The sequence below is a fragment of the Theropithecus gelada genome, chromosome 20, assembly GCF_003255815.1.
Source record: "Theropithecus gelada isolate Dixy chromosome 20, Tgel_1.0, whole genome shotgun sequence".
In the NCBI taxonomy this organism is placed as follows: domain Eukaryota; kingdom Metazoa; phylum Chordata; class Mammalia; order Primates; family Cercopithecidae; genus Theropithecus; species Theropithecus gelada.
Genome location: NC_037688.1, coordinates 35832925 through 35852316, shown reverse-complemented (window position 1 = coordinate 35852316; position 19392 = coordinate 35832925). Strand labels below are relative to the sequence as shown.

Genomic DNA, 19392 nt, shown 5'->3' with positions numbered 1-19392 from the left:
GGCAAACTACTCACACTCTGTGGATGCCCTTCCTCCTGCTCCAGATGCACCCTCGCCATGGGGGCTGATCACAGTCCCCCAGTACTTCCTCCCGCAACAATCTTGCTCTGAAGCACGTGGGGAGACCATCTTTCATGAGTCATGAGAGTATCACTCTTACCACACTACCCAGGTGCTGGCATCGATGACAGTTTAGAGGTATCACCTCATTAGCAAAGTCCTTCTAGACTATCTTATGTCACCCACTCTACCTAGCATGTAATAGATGTTGGATAAATTAAAATTTCCCAGAAGTTTTAAATTTCAGTCAATTTTTAAAATAGCCTGAAAATTTGGGAGCTAGTTGGTAAACTGGGTTGGGAAAACATTTGATTTTCATAAGCAAAGACAAAAATGTGTACCCGCCCTTTTATAAAAGAAAAAGCAAGCTGCATGAGAATGTTAAGCCATGCTTCTCAACTTTTGCAGATATCAGAATCTCCTGGAGTAATTGCAAACCACAGATGGCTGGGCCCCACCTCCAGAGATTCCTTCCTAGCAGGTCTGCGGTGGGGCTCAAGAATTTGCATTTCCAACAAGCTCTCCAGTGACACTGATGCTGCAGGGCAGGGACCATGCTTTGAGTAGCACCATGTACGTATCTGCAGCATTGGAGACCACAGAGATTAATCAATGAAACACCACGAAGACCACTGCAAATACATCCTATCCTTTCCTGACTTAAAAATAGCACCCTTCCTGCCCCCTTCCTTTTTATTTTTATCTTCTTATTGCTTACAATTTGATGTAGATTTTAAGCATCCTGTAATTCATCAACTAATTCTCTCCTGGCTATGCATTCCAAGTAATTAAAGTTCAGTAATAACTTATTCTTTCTGCTCCAGCACCTGCATTTCATTTGTTTATTTTCCCAGAGTCATAAATCTGAAGGGCTGTCAAAGTGCCATAATATTAGTGCAATAATCAAAGTTAATTAGTCCCTCTCAATAAACAACAACAAAGCCATTACAAAGACGCATTGAAGTTTCTCCCAGCTACCTGGTTTACAGGACGCATTGTAGTCGGAACAATTAGAATCTGAGAACTGTCGGTAAGTAAGTGCACTGTTCCTCTGCCATTTAAAAGAAGACTGTGATCTTCATTCACGCTGATTCATTAACTTCAGAGAAGGCAAGGCGGGTCTTGGCTCCTGAGTCTGCATGCTCCCCAGCTGCCTAGCCTTACCAAGTGCATCCCAAGCTTCAATAATAAAAAGAGGCACAGGGGTTACAAAGAAATGAGTGGGGCCAGTCTCACTGCCAACTTTTAGTAACCCAATATCTTCAATAACTTTGGATTTATTATTTAGGGAATTTGAGAGATGTGAGTTCTAGCTGGGTTCTGATGAGAAGGCAGCCAGTGGAACTCGGAGGGCAGGACCAGGGCCGGTGCATAGAAGACGCTCGGAGAAAGATTCTGCCATCAATATGAGGGAGAACTCACTAATTAAGTGGTGTGCGGCAATGGAATGGGCAGCATGGGGAGAGAGGCGCTTATGCGAAAGCGGCGTGATTCCTGATCAGGGATGTTTTGAAAGTGTTGGAGAGAGGTCAGACAAGGTGACCTGGGAGATGGATGCAATCCGGAAACTTAAGATTCCTTTAACGCAGTGGAGCTTCCTGGGTAAGTATACATGTCTTGTCCTTAGAACTCACTGTCCAGTCTCTCTCAAAGATCCTTCTCCCCTTGAGGCCATGGATCCTGTGATAGTTATCTATCCCTACATCACAAATTCCCCCAGAGCATAGTGGCTTAAAACAGTAACCATTTGGTATCTCACCAAACTTTGTGGGTCAGGGATTCAGAAGTGGTTTAGCTGCTGGGTGGTTCTGACTCAGGATCTCTCATGACATGAATCAGCCAGGGCCTCAGTCATCTGAAGGCCTGACTGGGCTGGAGGATTCCAAGGGGGATCATACAGATGGCTGGCGGCCTCAATTCCTTGTTGCATGGGCCTCTCCTCAGGTCTGCTTGAGTCTCCTCACAACATGGCGACTGGTAAGTGATCCAAGAGAGTGAGCAAGGAGAAACCACGAAGCCTTTAGGACCTACCTCAGGAGTCACACCCTGCCATTTCTGCCAAATTCTATTCATGGAGAGTGAGTCACTAAGTACAGCCCACATTCCAAGGGAGGAGAATTAGCCTCTACTTCTTGAAAGGAGAATTATCAAAGAATTTGTGGACAGACTTTGAAACAATCACAGCCACTTCTAAGGCTTCCTTTTATAGGGTCTTCAGAACTTTGGGGGTAGCTGCATCTTCCACCTAAGGGTCAGGGACTAGTTACAGATGAACCCTCCTAGGAACACAGGGTAGGCTCTGCCAGCCCTACTTCCCTCCAGCATTAACCCCAGCCCCTGTGGAAGGCCAGCTAGCTCCATACCAGGGCACTGGCACTGAAGACATGATAGGTACCCTTCTGCCCTCTACAGATGGAAGGGGCCCCCTGATCCTTAGCACAGCATATCTTAATAGTTAATAACCTTAGTCAGATTATTTTTATTATTATTACTATTATTTTTGAGACAGAGTCTCACTCTGTCACCCAGGCTGAAGTGCACTGGCCTGATCTCGGTTCACTGCAACCTCCAACTCCCAGGTTAAAGCAATTCTCCTGCCTCAGCCTCCCCAGTAGCTGGGACTACAGGTGCATGCCGCCACACCCGGCTAATTTTTGTATTTTCAGTAGAGACGGGGTTTCACCGTGTTGCCCAGGCTGGTCACCAACTTCTGAACTCGGGCAATCCGACCACCTTGGCCTCCCAAACTGCTGTGATTACAGGCGTGAGCCACCATGCCCCGCCACCGTAGTCAGATTATTAACTGACACACTGGTGGGAAGCTGAAGAGAGAAGTGGCTACTTCCCAGTGCTTTGATCATTTAAAAAAATTAAAAAGACATAGACTTTACAGCTGACGCTGGAATGAGTTAAGATTCTGGGGCTATTTGGATGTAGTAAATGTATCTGGCATGTCAGAAGAACATGAATTTTGGAGGGCTGGGGTAGAATGCCATGAATTGAATGTTTGCGTCTGATATGCTTTGGCTGTGTCCCCACCAAAATCTCAACCTGAACTGTACCTCCCAGAATTCCCACATGTTGTAGGAGGGACCTAGGGGAGGTAATTGAATCCTGGGGGCCGGTCTTCCCCATGCTATTCTCAAGATAGTGAAGAAGTCTCAAGAGATCTGATGGATTTATCAAGGAGTTTCCACTTTTGCTGCTTCTTCATTTTTCTCTTGCTGACACCATATAAGAAGTGCCTTTCGCCTCCCACCATGATTCTGAAGCCTCTCCAGTCATGTGGAACTGTAAGTCCAATTAAACCTCTTTTCTTCCCAGTCGTGGGTATGTCTTTATCAGAAGCGTGAAAATGGACTAATACAGCATCTCTCCAAAATTCTTCCGGTGAAACCCTAATAGCCCATGTGATGGTAGTTGGAGATGCGGCCTTTGGGAGGCGATCAGATGAAAGTGGAATCCTCATGAAGGGATTAGTGCCCTTATAAGACACATGAGACAGTGCTCCCTCTCCCTCTCCCTCTCCCTCTCCCTCTCTCTCTCTCTCTCTCAAGTCCTCTCAGCTCTCCACCATATAAGGACACAGCAAGAAAAGGGCTACTTGTAAACCAGAAAGAAGGACCTCACTAAGAACCCAACAAGGTTGGCACCCTCATCTCGGACTTCCAGCCTCTAGAACTGTGAGGAATAAATATTTAAGCTACTCATTGCATGATATTTTTGTTATAGCAGCCTGAACTAAGACAAAGAAGAAATACTGCTCCAACAAGATTTATAAGTGTATTTTAGGGATCTGTATTGGACAAGTTAGCTTCCCCTGCAGCGACCATTTACTGTACCTTTACTATGTGCCAGAATCTGTACAAAAGAGTATGTGTGTCATTTCACTTCATCCTCAGGATGACCCTGAGAGTCATATTAGCATCTGCAGGTAAAACAGCCAAGGTTCAAAGAGATGACCGAGACCAGGCACGATGGTTCATGCCTGTAATCCCAGCACTTTGAGAGACCCAGGCAGGAGGATCGCCTGAGCAGAGGAATTCGAGACTGGCCTGGGCAATGTGGTGAAGCCCCTCCTCTACATTAAAAATATATATATATATTAGTCAGGTGTGGTGGCAAGAGCCTGTAGTCCCAGCTACTCGAGAGGCTGAGACGGGAGGATTGCTTGAACTAGGAGGTCAAGGCTGCAGTGAGCCATGTTTGTGCCACTGAACACCAGCCTGGGTGACAGAGCAAGACCCTATCTCAAAACAAGAAGCAAGAGAGAGAGATGACCAAATTTTCCCGGGACACTCAGTGAGTTAGTATTCACATTGGGATTTAACCCCAGATCTGTATGACTCCAAAGCTGGGGCTACCTCTACTCCACTGGGTTGCGTCTGCATATTTAAAAGTTAGCTGCATTTTAAATATTTGTCTAAAATAAACCTTAACCTATTGCAGGGCGTGCGGCCCCAGCCTGAGACTGGCTGCTTCATCTACAGATGTTTCTCTATTTGTCCTTGCGTAGGGAAGTTTTATCCGTGCAAGGGCCGTTTCTCCTCTGTTTAATCGAATACCTGTTAGTCTGAGATTCTCTAAATGCCCCACAATAAAAGCGAAAAACAGTCTCAGGTATATTTTTCCCCTCTTAAATAATGGAGCCTAAATGCCGAGTGGCCAAAAGCAGGCCTTACAGCCATTGGCTGAACACCATCTGAAGATGAATCTGTCTCTTCAAACTATGTCAAAATTGCTTAATAAGAACTCAGGGGACCCCACATTAATGAAAGGATGCATCTGCTTTGGGTTTCACATGATTGGGAGTGATGGTTCGGAGCCAGCCACCTATGCTTGACTTTCACTCCTTAAAACTCTGCGGTTAATCACAGCCCTCATTATACAAAGGTTACAATGGATATAAAGTTTGAAAGATTCGGTTCAAGACTACAAGCGGTGGCCAGGAACAAAAAAAAAAAAAAGGAGAAGACACAAAGACAATGATCAAAGAACAATGAATAACAGCCAAGACTAAGTCGGTGCAAAATCTTCAGAATGAGAAATGAAATGGAAAACTTACAGGATAAGTACCAAGCACAAGTTTTAGGTATTCTGGAGACAGGAAACTCAGAATATTTTAGCAACCGATTATGTCTATGAGGGGGATGAATAATTTATTATCTGATAAAGAATCTTCCCTGAGCCTGTGACAAGAAAGGTCAAATAGACAACTGAAGTAGAACAGTAAATACACTATATACTACTTGAAAAGGAAGTCTGGAGTGGAAGGGGAAGAGCTTCCTTGGCCCATGTTCATCAACTCCCTCAGATTACAGGAAGCACAGGGGATGTACTTTTTAGGTACGCTCATATTAGGAACCCAGAAGTATTCATACAAATACATGCAAAAAACCTATGAATACAATACTTGTCTAAGTCCTTGAAAAAGGCCAATCTCCCGGCATCACCCACACACCAGCTGCAAATCCTGGATCCACCCGGTATCTCCCAGCTGTATGAGCCTGGGAAAGCCTATGCCGCTTCCAGCCTCTAAACTACCTCATCTGCACAATGGGTTTCACACGTAACATAAACACTTCACTGTTAAATGCTAAGCACAGTACCTAGTACAAAGACAGATATGAATATCCAACCCCCCACCTACAGGTGACAATAATATGACATTTTGCAAACGCCCCAAGGAAGAACTTCAGAACTTTACCTTCCTTTGTGAGGATGAGCTTATTGATTTGAACAAGTGGTTTATATGGTCCTTGCTGTTTTGCAGACTTGTTTATATCATACTTTATTTATTGAAAATCCAATACTATACAGAAAAACAATTTGTAAAGCAAAGAAATGAGGAACAAATCTAGCAGCTGATTTAGGATGAACTCTTCCCAATAATCTACAACTATTAATAATATTAATAGTGTTTATCTTTTTGTTTAGTTAAAGATCATACAGAACAATGGGGATAAGCCCTGTGACTTGCGATGCGTTGACGAACGATCATCTTTTCCAAGCCAAGTCACCAGCTTAGACAGGCATGAGGCTCGTATATTACCCACCCCACATACCACATGCCTCCCCCCGACACATATATCATAAAAGAAGGCTAAGGCCTTCCATCTGCAAAGGCAAATCATGGGACTTAAGCTTTTAGTGTCAAAGGAGATTGCGGGGAATTTCCACAAACAGTGAAGCTGTACCAGCTCATAAAGTCACTGAATTTGAAGGAGGCTAAAAGTAGCTGGAGTTTTGCAGAAGTCCTTAAAAGTGCGAGCAATTTATTCCTCAGCATCCTGGCTCATCGTTCCTTAATATCACGCCATGAAAACACAGGTGTGGCAGTTTCCAGGCAGGGCAATCAACAACAACAACAAAATGAAAACACAGGTGTCCGTATCTATGAAAAGCACAGCAAAGTGTTGAGCCCATGTGCCTAATATAATGGTTGGTACTGTGTGCTCCCTATCTGAAAATAGTGTTAAAGTCATTATTTCCGATGCTTATCAATGAGGCTGCAATCACATAATGCTGTCAGTACTATCCCTACGCCTTCACTCCCACAAAATATATAGACCCGGTAACAACTCTATCGAAAACCTGAATCATTACAGCACTTCAGCAGCAAACCGTGTGGCTGCAATCAACTGAGCATGCGCTCTCCCTCTAAAACATGCACATTCTATTACCTCTGGCTAATAAATCTTTTATTTTTACCCCTCATCTCTCTGCTTTCTCAATAATCATTTTGATATAAACCATTGCTTGCTGTTCCTGATGACTAATCCCTTAATCATCTTTCCTAAATATATTCAGAGTGTATTTCTTTGTAAATACAAAAGAAAAAGCAATCACATAAATAATTAAGATGGCTTTTCAAATGACAGTTGAGTGCTAATATGAGCTACACTGGAAAATACTAATCAACAAACTAAATACACATCTATTAAAATGCAGGAGTCCAAATATATGAAGACAGAAAAAGAATTCATTGCAACTCCATGGAACTCATACTGATAAACATCCGCCCCAGAGCTCCTCTTTCAGCCTGTTGGAGAGGTTAAGAAAAGTAAGTATCACTTTGCACTTTCACGTGTGAAGAAAATATTATTATTGTTGTTATTAACAGCAGCAGCTAACATTTAATGGAGTACTTAATTTATTCCACAATAGGTTAAGATTTTATATACACAGACTCAATGTGTTTAATAGAACTACCTATGTCTCTCAATGGAGATATGATGATGTGCATTTTACAGATGAAGAAACTGAGATTTAAAGAAGTTAAGAAACTTGCCCAAGGTCATAAGATGTATCTGATTCTAACCGTTGCCACTATAATATGGCATGTTTTACAGCTATGGTTATGCACTGGGGATGACTTGCACCCCCAGGAGACATCTGGCAATGCCTGGAGACATTTTTGGTCATCACAAACATCCTTGGGTCACCATTCCCATACGAGAGGGGAATGGATTCAAGACACATTCTGGAAAGTCAGGGGTGAGTTGAATAGTAACTCTAAGAGAGGGCCACCTGCCCCTCTTCCCATACCAGCCCTCTCTGCCCAACCTGGTGGCCATCTCAATGTCCAGCAGATGCTGATGTTTCACAACACTTATTGGGCCCCATGCTATACTAACGGCCAGTCCCCAACAGAAGCTCTTCGGCACTCCCTGTTAAACAGACCTAGTGAGGGCCTGGCATGCATGAGGCACACTGGTTACTCATAACAATCCCTCCCCTCTCTCTCAATCCACCACCCCTGCCTCCCAGCCTCAGCCTCTTCCCTTTTCCTACTGCAAACAACGTAGGGAGATGGATGACATCAGGTCCATCTGCTCCCACTCTACCCTACCTCCTTCTTCCACAGGATCAGAGTTTTAGATCCCAAGTTCCGGGGATCTAAAATTTAGAAACTAAAATTTAGAAATCTAATAGAAACAGAAGAAGGAGGAACTTGGAGACCCACTAGGGTCTTTCAAGAGCTCTACACCGGAATGTCAAGGTCTTGCCGTAGCTGTTCATGAAGTGTATTTTGATACCTAATAAGCTCTTGTTCTTTACATGCAATGTCCCTCGGAGGTCCTGAGAGCTCAAGACAGGGAGTGGGATATGCCAGACCCCGAGAAATAAAGCAACGGAAGCCCGACTCCAATAGATACTGGGTAAAGGAAAGAATTAACCATGGTAATGCAGGAATCAGACACACCTATCATTGTCCCAGACTTAGAGAACTCACATGGAATCCTAACATGCAGACACCGCTGCTAAATAAAAGAGAGTCCACTCCATCTTGAAAACAGGAAAACATCTTATTCTGCCAGCCACACTGGCCTCTTGGAATACACAGGAAAATATTAGGTGCTTGTCTTAAGAGGTGAGGGCACCAGTGTATAATTCACATAAGGATGTGAATGAGGTAGATCACATCTGTGCACTGTTCCACAACATAGGAACAAGCCCCACTGTCCCGTTTTCTTTATTTAAACATGAATGGGGGCTGATGCGCCTCCCCCCCTCCCTCTTTTTAATTATGCCAAATGGATTAGCCTTTTAAGACAGTGGTTTACTTCTGTACTGTCCATGTTATCCTATTTTAATTATTTTCATTTCTTCTTACTTCTAACTTTGGAGCAGCTAAAATATCTCAGCAGGAGGGCATTTTCCCATGAAATAATTAGTAGTCGTAGTAATTACATATAGGTTCTTAATATACTTCTATAGGGAATGTGTTTTCACTTAAGTTATATTTTATTAAGTAGCTGCATCTCCCCAAAAGTAATTTGAGAGCTCTATAAAGGATATCTTGAATATAAAGTGATGATAGGGTAGACCAGAGTGGCTTCGTCTAAGAAATAGGATGGATCCTGAAATTAATCACTCAAACCGCAGCTAGAGAATTTGAAAGCAAAATCTGCAAAGTATGAACACTGACACTAAACACAGTAGAAAAGACGGGCCATGGGGTGCAGCAGACAGACTTGGAGTTTGGAAGCCACATGGACCAAGCAAGGGGCCTGATTTTGAGCTCACCAGCTGCGCAACTTGAGTGAGTTCCTTCAGCCTTCTGAGCCATCCCTTGGCTCAACTGTAAAATGCAAAAAAAAAAAAAAAAAAAATAGCACCACGTTTTTGCATCCTCCTGGATAACGGATATAAAGTGCCTGACACAGCACATGACAGGGATTTGATAAATGAGGGCTGTTAGCTGTCCCATTGTGGATGTGAGAATAGCATTCCGCTGGCTAAGAGACAGACATGAATGTTCTAGAACATGGCAATCCTGGAATGTGCAGTGAAGGCAGGAAGAGGAAGAATGGGTAGAGAAGAACAACTTGGGATGGAGGAATGAACTCTTATCTCCAGAAGCAGAGCTAAGAATGGCCATGGAGCCTTGGCACATGAGAGCCTCCGCTGAGCCAAACGGTCCAAAGACTTCTGAATGAGCTTTTGCTGCAACAAAAAACTTTGGATCATTTTGAGAGCCTCCCGTGAGGCGCCAATATGTTTCAGTACCTTCCCGGCCCCGAAACTGGTATGATTCATTGTAGATAACGTATGAATACGCTCAAGCTGGCCAGCAGCTTCAAAAACTGGAGTCTATCAAACTGACCTTGAGAAACACAGGAAGGTAATATTTAGCGATATGCCAGATGAAATCCTTGCACAGAGATGTGAAGTGAGGAAAGGCCTGAAGGGAAGCAGGCCAGCAAATATCAACCCTCAGGGAGTTGGGGGATGACACAGAGACCAAGCCTAAGAGGTCACCAGAGCAAGAAGGCCTTACGACTTCACATCCTCTCTGCAGGGTATGAATGGTGCAATGGAATGAAATGGTAATGACAGTTTCTGGTGCTAAATCTGAGTTTCCACAATCATCGTCTTGGGGAAATGAGGAACACAATATAATGGCATACACAGAGAACAAGTGAACAGATGAGAGATGATGAACAGGTTGAGTTTCTCCAGCCTATAACCTATCAAATCTAATTTTAAACATTCGGAGTCACATGCATTAGTTTTGTTTCTGTTCCATTTTCCTTTTCCCGTGTCCCCAACGGTGAATGATTTTCAATAATTCTTAGTCTGGGATCACTAGTCTACCTCAAGGTACTATATGTTAGAGTAAAACTATACAACAGTAAATTCTATCATCTGAAATTGACGCACAGGGACCCAATTATGGCTCAAAATATAAGAAAGAAAGACTGAACAGTGGGTCTTTGAGATCATCCATCCCATCCAACCTTTTTCCTTAAAGATAAGGAAACAGAAGCTACAGATAGATCCAGAGGTTTACCCAAGGTCCTATCGCTAATTGGGGCTGGTCCAGGAATTTCTGCTCTAAGCATCAAACGATAATTAAAATAGGATAAATGCAGATGAACGTGTTCTCATATATATTGTGTTCTCAGAAAAGAAGAGGATAAATTTAATGATGCAAAAACAGTTGTGCTATAGCATTCTCCTCCAAGACTGGTTTAAACATGAATGGCACTGTACAATCAGGTTACTATAGTGTCACTAGGGTCCCTGGAATTTTACCTTTCCAGTTTCAAATATTACATCAAATGGGCAGAGTTTTACAATTTTGACATGCCATCCTGCTAGTGCCAAGAACACTGCAAGCCCTCAACAGTTGTCTGTCTACACTGTCAGTGGGAATGGAAATTAGAGCAACAAGATTAAGAAAATGACTCGGGAGGTCGGGAACAGTGGCTCACACCTGTAATCCCAGCACTTTGGGAGGCCTAGGTGCGCAGATCACGAGGTCAGAAGATCGAGACTATCCTGGCCAACATGGTGAAATCTTGTCTCTACTAAAAATACAAAAATTAGCTGGGCGTGGTGATGCGTGCCTATAGTCCCAGCTACTCGGGAGGCTGAGGCAGGAAAATCGCTTAAACCCAGGAGGTGAAGGTTACAGTGAGTCGAGATCGTGCCACTGCACTCCAGCTTGGCAACAGAGTGAAACTCACTCTCAAAAAAAAAAAAAAAAGAAAGAAAGAAAATGACTCAGGAACTGTTACCAAAATTGTAAATGCATATGCTCTTTGAATCAAGGAGTCCACTGCTAAGCTTCTCCCCTAGGCGTTTACTCACAAATGCGTAAATAAAAAATGTTCACAGCCGCATAGTTTAGACCCACTATCAGATGAAATTGTAAGAAAGAATGATGCAACAAAGAGAGAACTGTGAAACACCATTGCTTGGAATAACAAATAGCAAAACAATGCCAACAACCTAAATGGCCACCAAAGGGAAGACTGGTTATAGCATAAGCACATGATGGAATATTATTTAGCAGTTAAAACAATGAAGTAGATCTATATGCACTAATAAGAGATCTCTTGTAGTACTAAGTTAAAAAAAAAAAGTACAGGACAGAATGTGAGTATGTTTGCTGGTACATATATAACCTTTTTCTGGAAGAAGACACAAAATAGTTAATAACGTTTACCTTCCAAGAGAAGGACCAAGAAACACTTTCACATTTCATTTTTCACCTTTCCATTCTGCATGTAGATTCAAATAAGATGCATGTATTCCCATTTGTACTCTTCTCGATACATCTCTAAAGATTCTACTATCCCACCTACTAGAGGTTATTACTTTAGTCAGAAAGACAATAAAATAATCAGAAAAAATAACACTCTGCTTTCTTTTATATTTAACCCAAAATAGTAAGTCCAGTGAGCTCAAGATAAGGGCTCATTTCAAATATACTGAATTTCAAATATTTCATCATAAATACACTGAAAAAGCAGAAATAAATCTTCCTTTTCTGTATTTTCATAACTTTTCACTCCAGAGTACCAAAAATGTTCTTAAGTACACTGTGGTCTATTTCTCCAAATGGCAAGAAATCTTTCACAGCATTCGAAAATGAAGACGGCCTCTGCAGGGTGTATCCAGCCCCCTTCAGGCTCTGCTCCCAAACACGCTGCTCTGTCTCCTCCTCCCCCTCCTCCCAGGGCCTCTGCACCTGCCATTCCCCTACCCCATCTGACCCTTCTCCACCCTCCTCAGGTCTTTCTTGAGATCTTAGTTCAATCACTTCTTCCTTGGGGACTCCAAAGGTCTCCCAACTCCCTGGCATCCTTACTGATTCCTATGACCACTCACTGTTTTTTCAAGTTTACAATAAGATCTGTGCTTTTTTTTTTTTTTTTTTTGACTAAATTAGTCTTTCACGATAGGCTGAAAGCTCTACAAAAACAGTGGCAATGTCTGTTGTCCTTAACAGTAGACCCCAGCACCCATAGCCTAGACTTCATGCTAAAGTGCAATGACGTTTCAAAAATCAAACAGCTCACATCACTCTCTAGCTCAAACCCTCTAATGTCTTCCTCATCGCTATCTCAGAGTCTACCAGACACCCATCCCCCAAGAGCACCTCTCCTACCCAGTCCATTCATCTACACTCACACTAGCTTCCCTGATGATCCTTGAAATCTCCAGGCCTGTGCCTACCTCTGAGCCTTTGCATATGCTATTGTCACTGCTATGAGAGTACTTCTCTTGACATTTGCATGGCTTACCTCTACTTCATTCAGGTCTCAGATCAAATGTGACAACTTTGGAAGGCTCCCTGCTGATGACTCCAGCATGCTCATGCTGTCACTCCCCTCGCCTTCCTCTGCTTTACTGTCCTTTATTTATTAATATTATGGTAAATATTAAACTTGATTATGGTCTATTTTTCTTACCTAGATGGTAAGCCTACGAGGGCAGGGATTCTGTTTCATTTGATACTATATCCTTGGTCCCAAGGCTAATGCAAGCCCTCAATAAATATTTATGTAGATACATATCAACATCAACTTCTATATAGACAGAGAAAAGTAAGAAATCAGAGATAGAGTCAAAGCCTACTTCTTTCTAATCTTAAAAATCATAAGCATAACAGTCTCCTAGTTGCAATTATGGGCGTTCACCACGTTTTATTTTTCTTAATAAATGAATTAAACGAATAAACATTCTCAAACTCCTGACTAATAAAGCAGATGACACTGACAATGAACTATAAACAAATGTGTGAATAATAATGGACTTGCTCATGCTTTCACTCATAAAACAAACAAAGTGAAGATGACTTTAAAAACAAAGACATGATTCCAAGACCAATAAACTTTACACACTGCACTAAAATCTCCATGTGGTTAGCCCGGCATGTGTATTTGACAATTAAAAAAAAAAAAACAACAGTCAAGCGCTTACCCATTCTTCTAAAATGCGTGACACTGCTTCACTCGCCCTCGCCATGTTCCTGCAGGCCAAGATCACGTGTGCACCATGGAGGGCAAAAGACTTGGCAGTTTCAAACCCTATGGTTTAAAGGAAAGTCAGTGTTAGAAAACATAACATCAACATAGTGAGTCATGTTGAATGGCCTTTATCGGAGCACCACTTACATTACGCCAGGTTCTCAACCAGGGGTGATTTTGACCCCCAGGGGACAGGTACAAATGTCTGGAGACATTTTCAGTGGCCACAGTTGTGGGGTAGAGTCCTACTGGCATCTAGTGGGCAAAGGCCAGGCATGCTACAAAACATCTTACCATGAACAGGTCAGCCCCCGACAACACAGAATTATCTGGCCCGGACTGTCAACACTGTGATGGTGAGAAAACTTGTCCTAGGGATGCAGTGATTTCAAAGATGAAGACCGAGCCATAGAAGAGTTCACGGCATGTCCAGCCATTTAACCATCAATAATGACCAGATCCTGTGCTCACGATAAGGACTTGATGCTCTACTCTATGGTAAGTGTCCCCAGTACCTCTGCTTCCACCAACGTCACCTAGGTTTCTTAGCCCCGTTTCCTATTTAAAACAATTAGAAAAGCTGGACAAAACAACACAGGTGCACACACACACATCTGTTTGAAGGCATCAGGAGGGCACTCTGACTGAGAATCTGGGGGGCCAAGATCTGCAAAAATTGCAAGGCCAGCATTTGGCAGTTTTTTCCCTTCAAGGCATATTTCATTTCCAAACATAGTGGTTGGAAGCCTGAGAAGACGGGCTGAGCTTTTGGCAATTTTATAACAGGGAAAAAGACCCAAATTTGAGCTCAGGACTCACCAGGAAAGGGCCACGGTACACACACCAAACCTTTGGTTGGGACCCTAAAGAGTTATACCCTCGCTGTAATAACAAGAGACAGTCCAGACTTCACAAGACTGGAAACTCAGCTTCAGGCCATTTCAATTCCTGGTTTGATTAAAGTGATCAGTCCCTATCTATCCAATTTCCAGTAGCAAAAGAAAATATTCTCTGGAGGAAGATACCATTATCTAGCGTCTCAAATTACCACTATAATTATTTCAAATACTCACATAAACTCTCAGACATTCAAACAAAATAGCTAAGCATACAAAAAGACAAAACTTCACCAAAGCCAGAGGGGAAAAAAATGGAAATAAATGCACAGGAGATCTGTCTAATCAAGTTATTCAGAAACAGTGATTGAAATAACTCTGACTGATAGGTTCAAGGAACAAAAAGGCAAGATGGAGAATTCTGCCAGGGAATTAGAAACAATAAAAAAAATCAAACAGATATTCTGAAACTTAAACACAATAAGAGTAATTAACAATTCAACATATAGGTTAACAGAATACGAGACATAGCTGATGACAAGATTAAGGAAACTATAAAATAAGTTAAAAAAAATCCAAAGTGAAGCATAAAAAGAAAAACATAACTAATGCAGTAAAGCAAAGCACTGAAGAGACATATGAAACACATTCTCCTATGCTCTTACACATACATGTAATTTGAGTTCCAAAAGAAGTGAAATAGATTAAGATAAGCAATATTTGAAGACAGAATGGCTGACAATGTTACAAACTCAATGACAGATATACAGCCACAAATTCAAGAATTATCCAGAGCCACAAGCAGAAATATATATGTGTATGTGTTGACAGGTATATATGTGTGTGTCTATATGTATGTGTATATATATGTGCAAGCCACAAGCAGAAATATATGTGTATATATATATATTTATGTCTATGTGAGCCGCAAACAGAAATATATATGTGGGTGTATACCCGTATGTGTGTATGTGTGTGTAGACACACACATATACACATACATGTCAAACCAAGGCACATCAGAGTAAACTGCTAAAAACTGCAGATAGTTTTAGAAGTAGTTAGAGACCAGTAGCTACAAGACTGATAGTTATACCTCTAAGGAAAATGATGGAAGTCACAGCTGAAAGAAATAAAACTTTCATCTTAGAATTCTATACCTAGTACAAATATTCTTGAAAAATAAAGGAGGAGGCCGGCCGCGGTGGCTCACGCCTGTAATCCCAGCACTTTGGGAGGCCAAGACAAGCGGATCATGAGGTCAGGAGATCGAGACCATCCTGGCTAACACGGTGAAATCCCGTCTCTACTAAAAAAAAAAAATAAAAAAACTAGCCGGGCGTAGTGGCGAGGGGCACCTGTAGTCCCAGCTACTCGGGAGGCTGAGGCAGGAGAATGGCGTGAACCCAGGAGGCGGAGCTTGCAGTGAGCGGACATTGCACCACCGCACTCCAGCCTGGGGGACTGAGCAAGACTCCATCTCAAAAAAAAAAAAAAGAAAGAAAAAGAAAAAGAAAGGAGGAGAACAAAAATTTTCAGCAAACGAAAGCTGCTTTTTGTTTATCACCTGCACTACACCGAGTGTCGCCTATAGACCCACACTGCAGGAGACACTAAAGGATGCTCTTCAGGAAGGAGGAAAATGACCCCAGCTATAAACCCAGAGACGCAGAAAGTAACAAAGAGCAACATAAAGGGTAACGATATGTTAAGATTCAAATGGTAAGAGTAGTAAACTCTATGAGTTTTGAAATATATAGCAAAAATTACTATATCAATAATAATAATAATAATAATAATGCTTAACTTAGGAGGTGAGTAATGGAAGTAAAGCTTCCTAAGGTTCTTGTCTTCTCCAGGAAGTGATATAATACTGATTTATATTACATTTTAATAAGTCAAAGATGCAAGCTGTAAATCTCTACAAATTTAACAAGCTAATGGAGAAGAAAAGTCGAATGATAAAAAGGCAAGAAAGGAGAGAAGATGACTAGGTACAGTGGCCTGTAATTCTAGCACTTTGGGAGGCCAAGGCATGAGAATCACTTGAGACCAGCTTGGGCAACATAGCAAAACTCTGTCTCTACAAAAATTAAAATTAAAAAAGAAATAGCCAGGTGTGGTGGCAGGACCTGTAGTCCCAACTACTCAGAAGGCTGACATGGGGAGATTGCTTGAGTCCAAGAGTTCAAGGTCACAGTGAACTATGACCATGCCACTGAACTCTAGCCTGGGTGACAGAGCAAGGCCCTGTCTCAATTTAAATGAAAGAAAGAAAGGAAAGAGAAAGAAAAAGAGAAAGAAAGAGAGAAGAAAGAAGAATATAGAATAACTTAACAGGAAGCCAATAATAAGGTGGTATATTTAAGCCCAAACCCAAATATCTCTGTCATTACATTAAATATAAATGGCCTAAAGACAGCAATTAAAAGAAAAAAGTTGTCAGACTGAAGAAAACATATATATCTATATATTCTCCTTATAAAAGAATGTGCATTATGTTTTGTACCTTTAAACACAAGGATAAAAAAATCGAAGTAAAAGAATGGAAAATATATACGGTATAATGTGGGCCAAAAGAAATCTGATGCAGCTATACTAATTTCAGAAAAAGGAGACTCTAAAGCAAGAAGCATTACAAGAGAAAGCACTGACCATTTCACAATGGTAAATTTCAATCCACCAAGAATACATGACAATTCTAAATTTATATGTACTTAATAATAGAGCCTCCCATATATGTCAACAATTGACAGAATCAGGAGAATAAATGGAGAAATTCACAATTATAATGGAAGATTTTAACATACCCCTCTTAGTAGCAGATAAAATAAGCAGCCAAACACAAAGTATATAGAAGGTTTGAACAACTTAATTGATATACTGAAAATAATTGAATATGATAAACGCTGAAAACAACAGCAAAATATACTCAAGTACTTCAAGAATACTTACAAAAACTGATGATTTGCAGGGCCAAAAGCAAGTCTCAACAAATTTCAAAAGATTAAAATTAGAGAGCATGGTCTTTGATCGCAATGGAATTAAATTATAAATCAATAACAAGATCCCAGAAAATTATCCTTTCTGGAAATATATGTATAAATAAATAAGACATTATGGCTCAAAAAATTACAATGAAAGTTAGAAATATTTTAAACTCAATAATTACAAACATATATACAAACTTATGGAGTATAGCTAAAGCCATGGTTAAAAGAAAATCTACAGCCTTAACTACATATATTAAAAAGAAGGCCAGGCACAGTGGCTCATGGCTGTAATCCCAGCAATTTGGGTAGCCGAGGTGGGTAGATCACTTGAGCCCAGGAGTTCGAGACCAGCCTGGGCAACACGGCAAAATTACGTCTCTACAAAAAATTAGCTGGGTGTGGTGGTGCACACCTGTGGTCCCAGCTACTCAGGAGGATGATCATGCCACTTCACTCCAGTGTGGGTGACAGAGCGAGATCCTGTTTCAAGAAAATAAAAAAAGAAACAAAAGAAGATGATCTAAGCATCCATTACCTTAGGAAAATAACCCAGCACACTAAGCCTAAAGAAAGCAGAATGATGGAAATACAAGGAGAAAGGAGAAAGGAGAAACTTATAAATCTAAAACAAACATAAAATACAGAGAAAAAAAGAAGTTAAAAGTCTGTTAATTGAAAAGACTAATAAAATTGATAAAGGGCTAGCAAGACTGACAGAGAGAGAGACAGACACAGAAAGAGAGGGCACGAACGACCAATATCGGGGATGAATAAAAGGACATCATTAGGTCACATTAAAGCATAAGCAACAAAAGCAAAACCAGACTAGTGAGATTACATAAAACTAAAAAGCTTCTGCACATTAAAGAAAACCATCAAGACACTGAAAGGGCAAGCTACAAAATAGTAAAAACAAAACCCTTGCAAACCTCATAACTGATAGTGTTCATATCCAAAATATATAAGGAACTCCTAAAACCCAACAGCCAAAAAAAAAAAAAAAAAAAAAACACAGATCTTAAAAACAAGTAAAGGAACCGAACAGACATTTCTCCAAAGAAAACATACAAATGGCCAAGTGTATGAAAAGTGGAAAATGCACTAATCTTCAGGAAAATGCAAATTGAAACCACAGTGAGATGTCATCTCACACCTGTTAAGATGGTTCTCATCATGAAATGAAAGATAACAAGTGTGGTTGAGGGTGTGGAAACAAGAGACTCCTTGCGCGTGAGAAACTTCCATTTCTTAGTGGAATGTAAATTGGTGCAGCCACTATGAAAAACAGTACGGAGTTTCCTCAAAAAACTAAACATAGAATTAAAAATTGCTGCATTAGGATCCAGCAATCCCACTTCTGGATACACATCCAAAGGAACTCCAATCAGGATCACAATGATATGTCTGCCCTCTCATGTTCACTGTAGCGTTATTCATACTAGCCAAGACATGGAAGCAGCCTAGATTTCTACTGATGAATGAATGGATAAAGGAAATGTGGAAGACACACATACACACACACACACGCGCACACACACACACACACACAATGGAATATTATTCAGCCTTAGGAATGAAGGAAATTCTGCTATTTGCAACAACATGGATGAACCTGAAGGACATTATGCTAAGTGAAATAAGCCAGACACAGAAGGACAAATACTATATGATACAATTTATATGAGGAATCTAAGACACTCAAATTCACAGAGGCAAAAAATAGAATGGTGGTTGCGAAGGGCTGGGGAGAGAGAGAAACAACGAGGTATTAGCCAAAGGGTATGAAGTTTCAGGTATGCCAGATGGAAAAGCCCTAGAGATCTACCATATGGCACTGTGCCCATATTGTATCATGTACTTATAAATTATGATAATGGCTTCACAGGTATATACTTATCTCCAAACTTACCAAGTTCTATACATCAAATACATACAGCTTTTTGTATGTCAATCATACCTCAATAAAGTTGTTTTTAAAAATGAAAAATAAAGAAAAGGACTACAGATCCTACGAACTGTAAGAAGATCTTAAGATATGGTTAACAACTTTATACCAATGAATTTACAATACAGGAAAAAAAGACAAATTCCTAGAAAAACACTACAAAAAAAGTTGCCACAAGAAGAAATGGAAAACTGAAAAGTTCTGTATGTTTAAAAAAAATGAATCTATATTTTAAAGTCATCTCAAAAAAGGGGAAAGGAGAGGAGGGGAAGAGAGGGGAGGGAGGAAAAAGA

The 19392-nt window shown here is 41.0% G+C and overlaps 1 protein-coding gene across 4 annotated transcripts in view; it reads right to left on the bottom strand.

Moving 5' to 3' along the window:
* Positions 1-19392, bottom strand: part of WWOX (WW domain containing oxidoreductase) — a 1119552-nt gene that overhangs the window by 1043142 nt on the left and 57018 nt on the right. For all 4 annotated transcript variants that reach the window (XM_025369939.1, XM_025369941.1, XM_025369940.1 and 1 more), the window contains one exon: positions 13279-13385. In XM_025369939.1, the coding sequence (XP_025225724.1) occupies positions 13279-13385 (107 nt within the window). The remainder of the gene's footprint in view (positions 1-13278; positions 13386-19392) is intronic.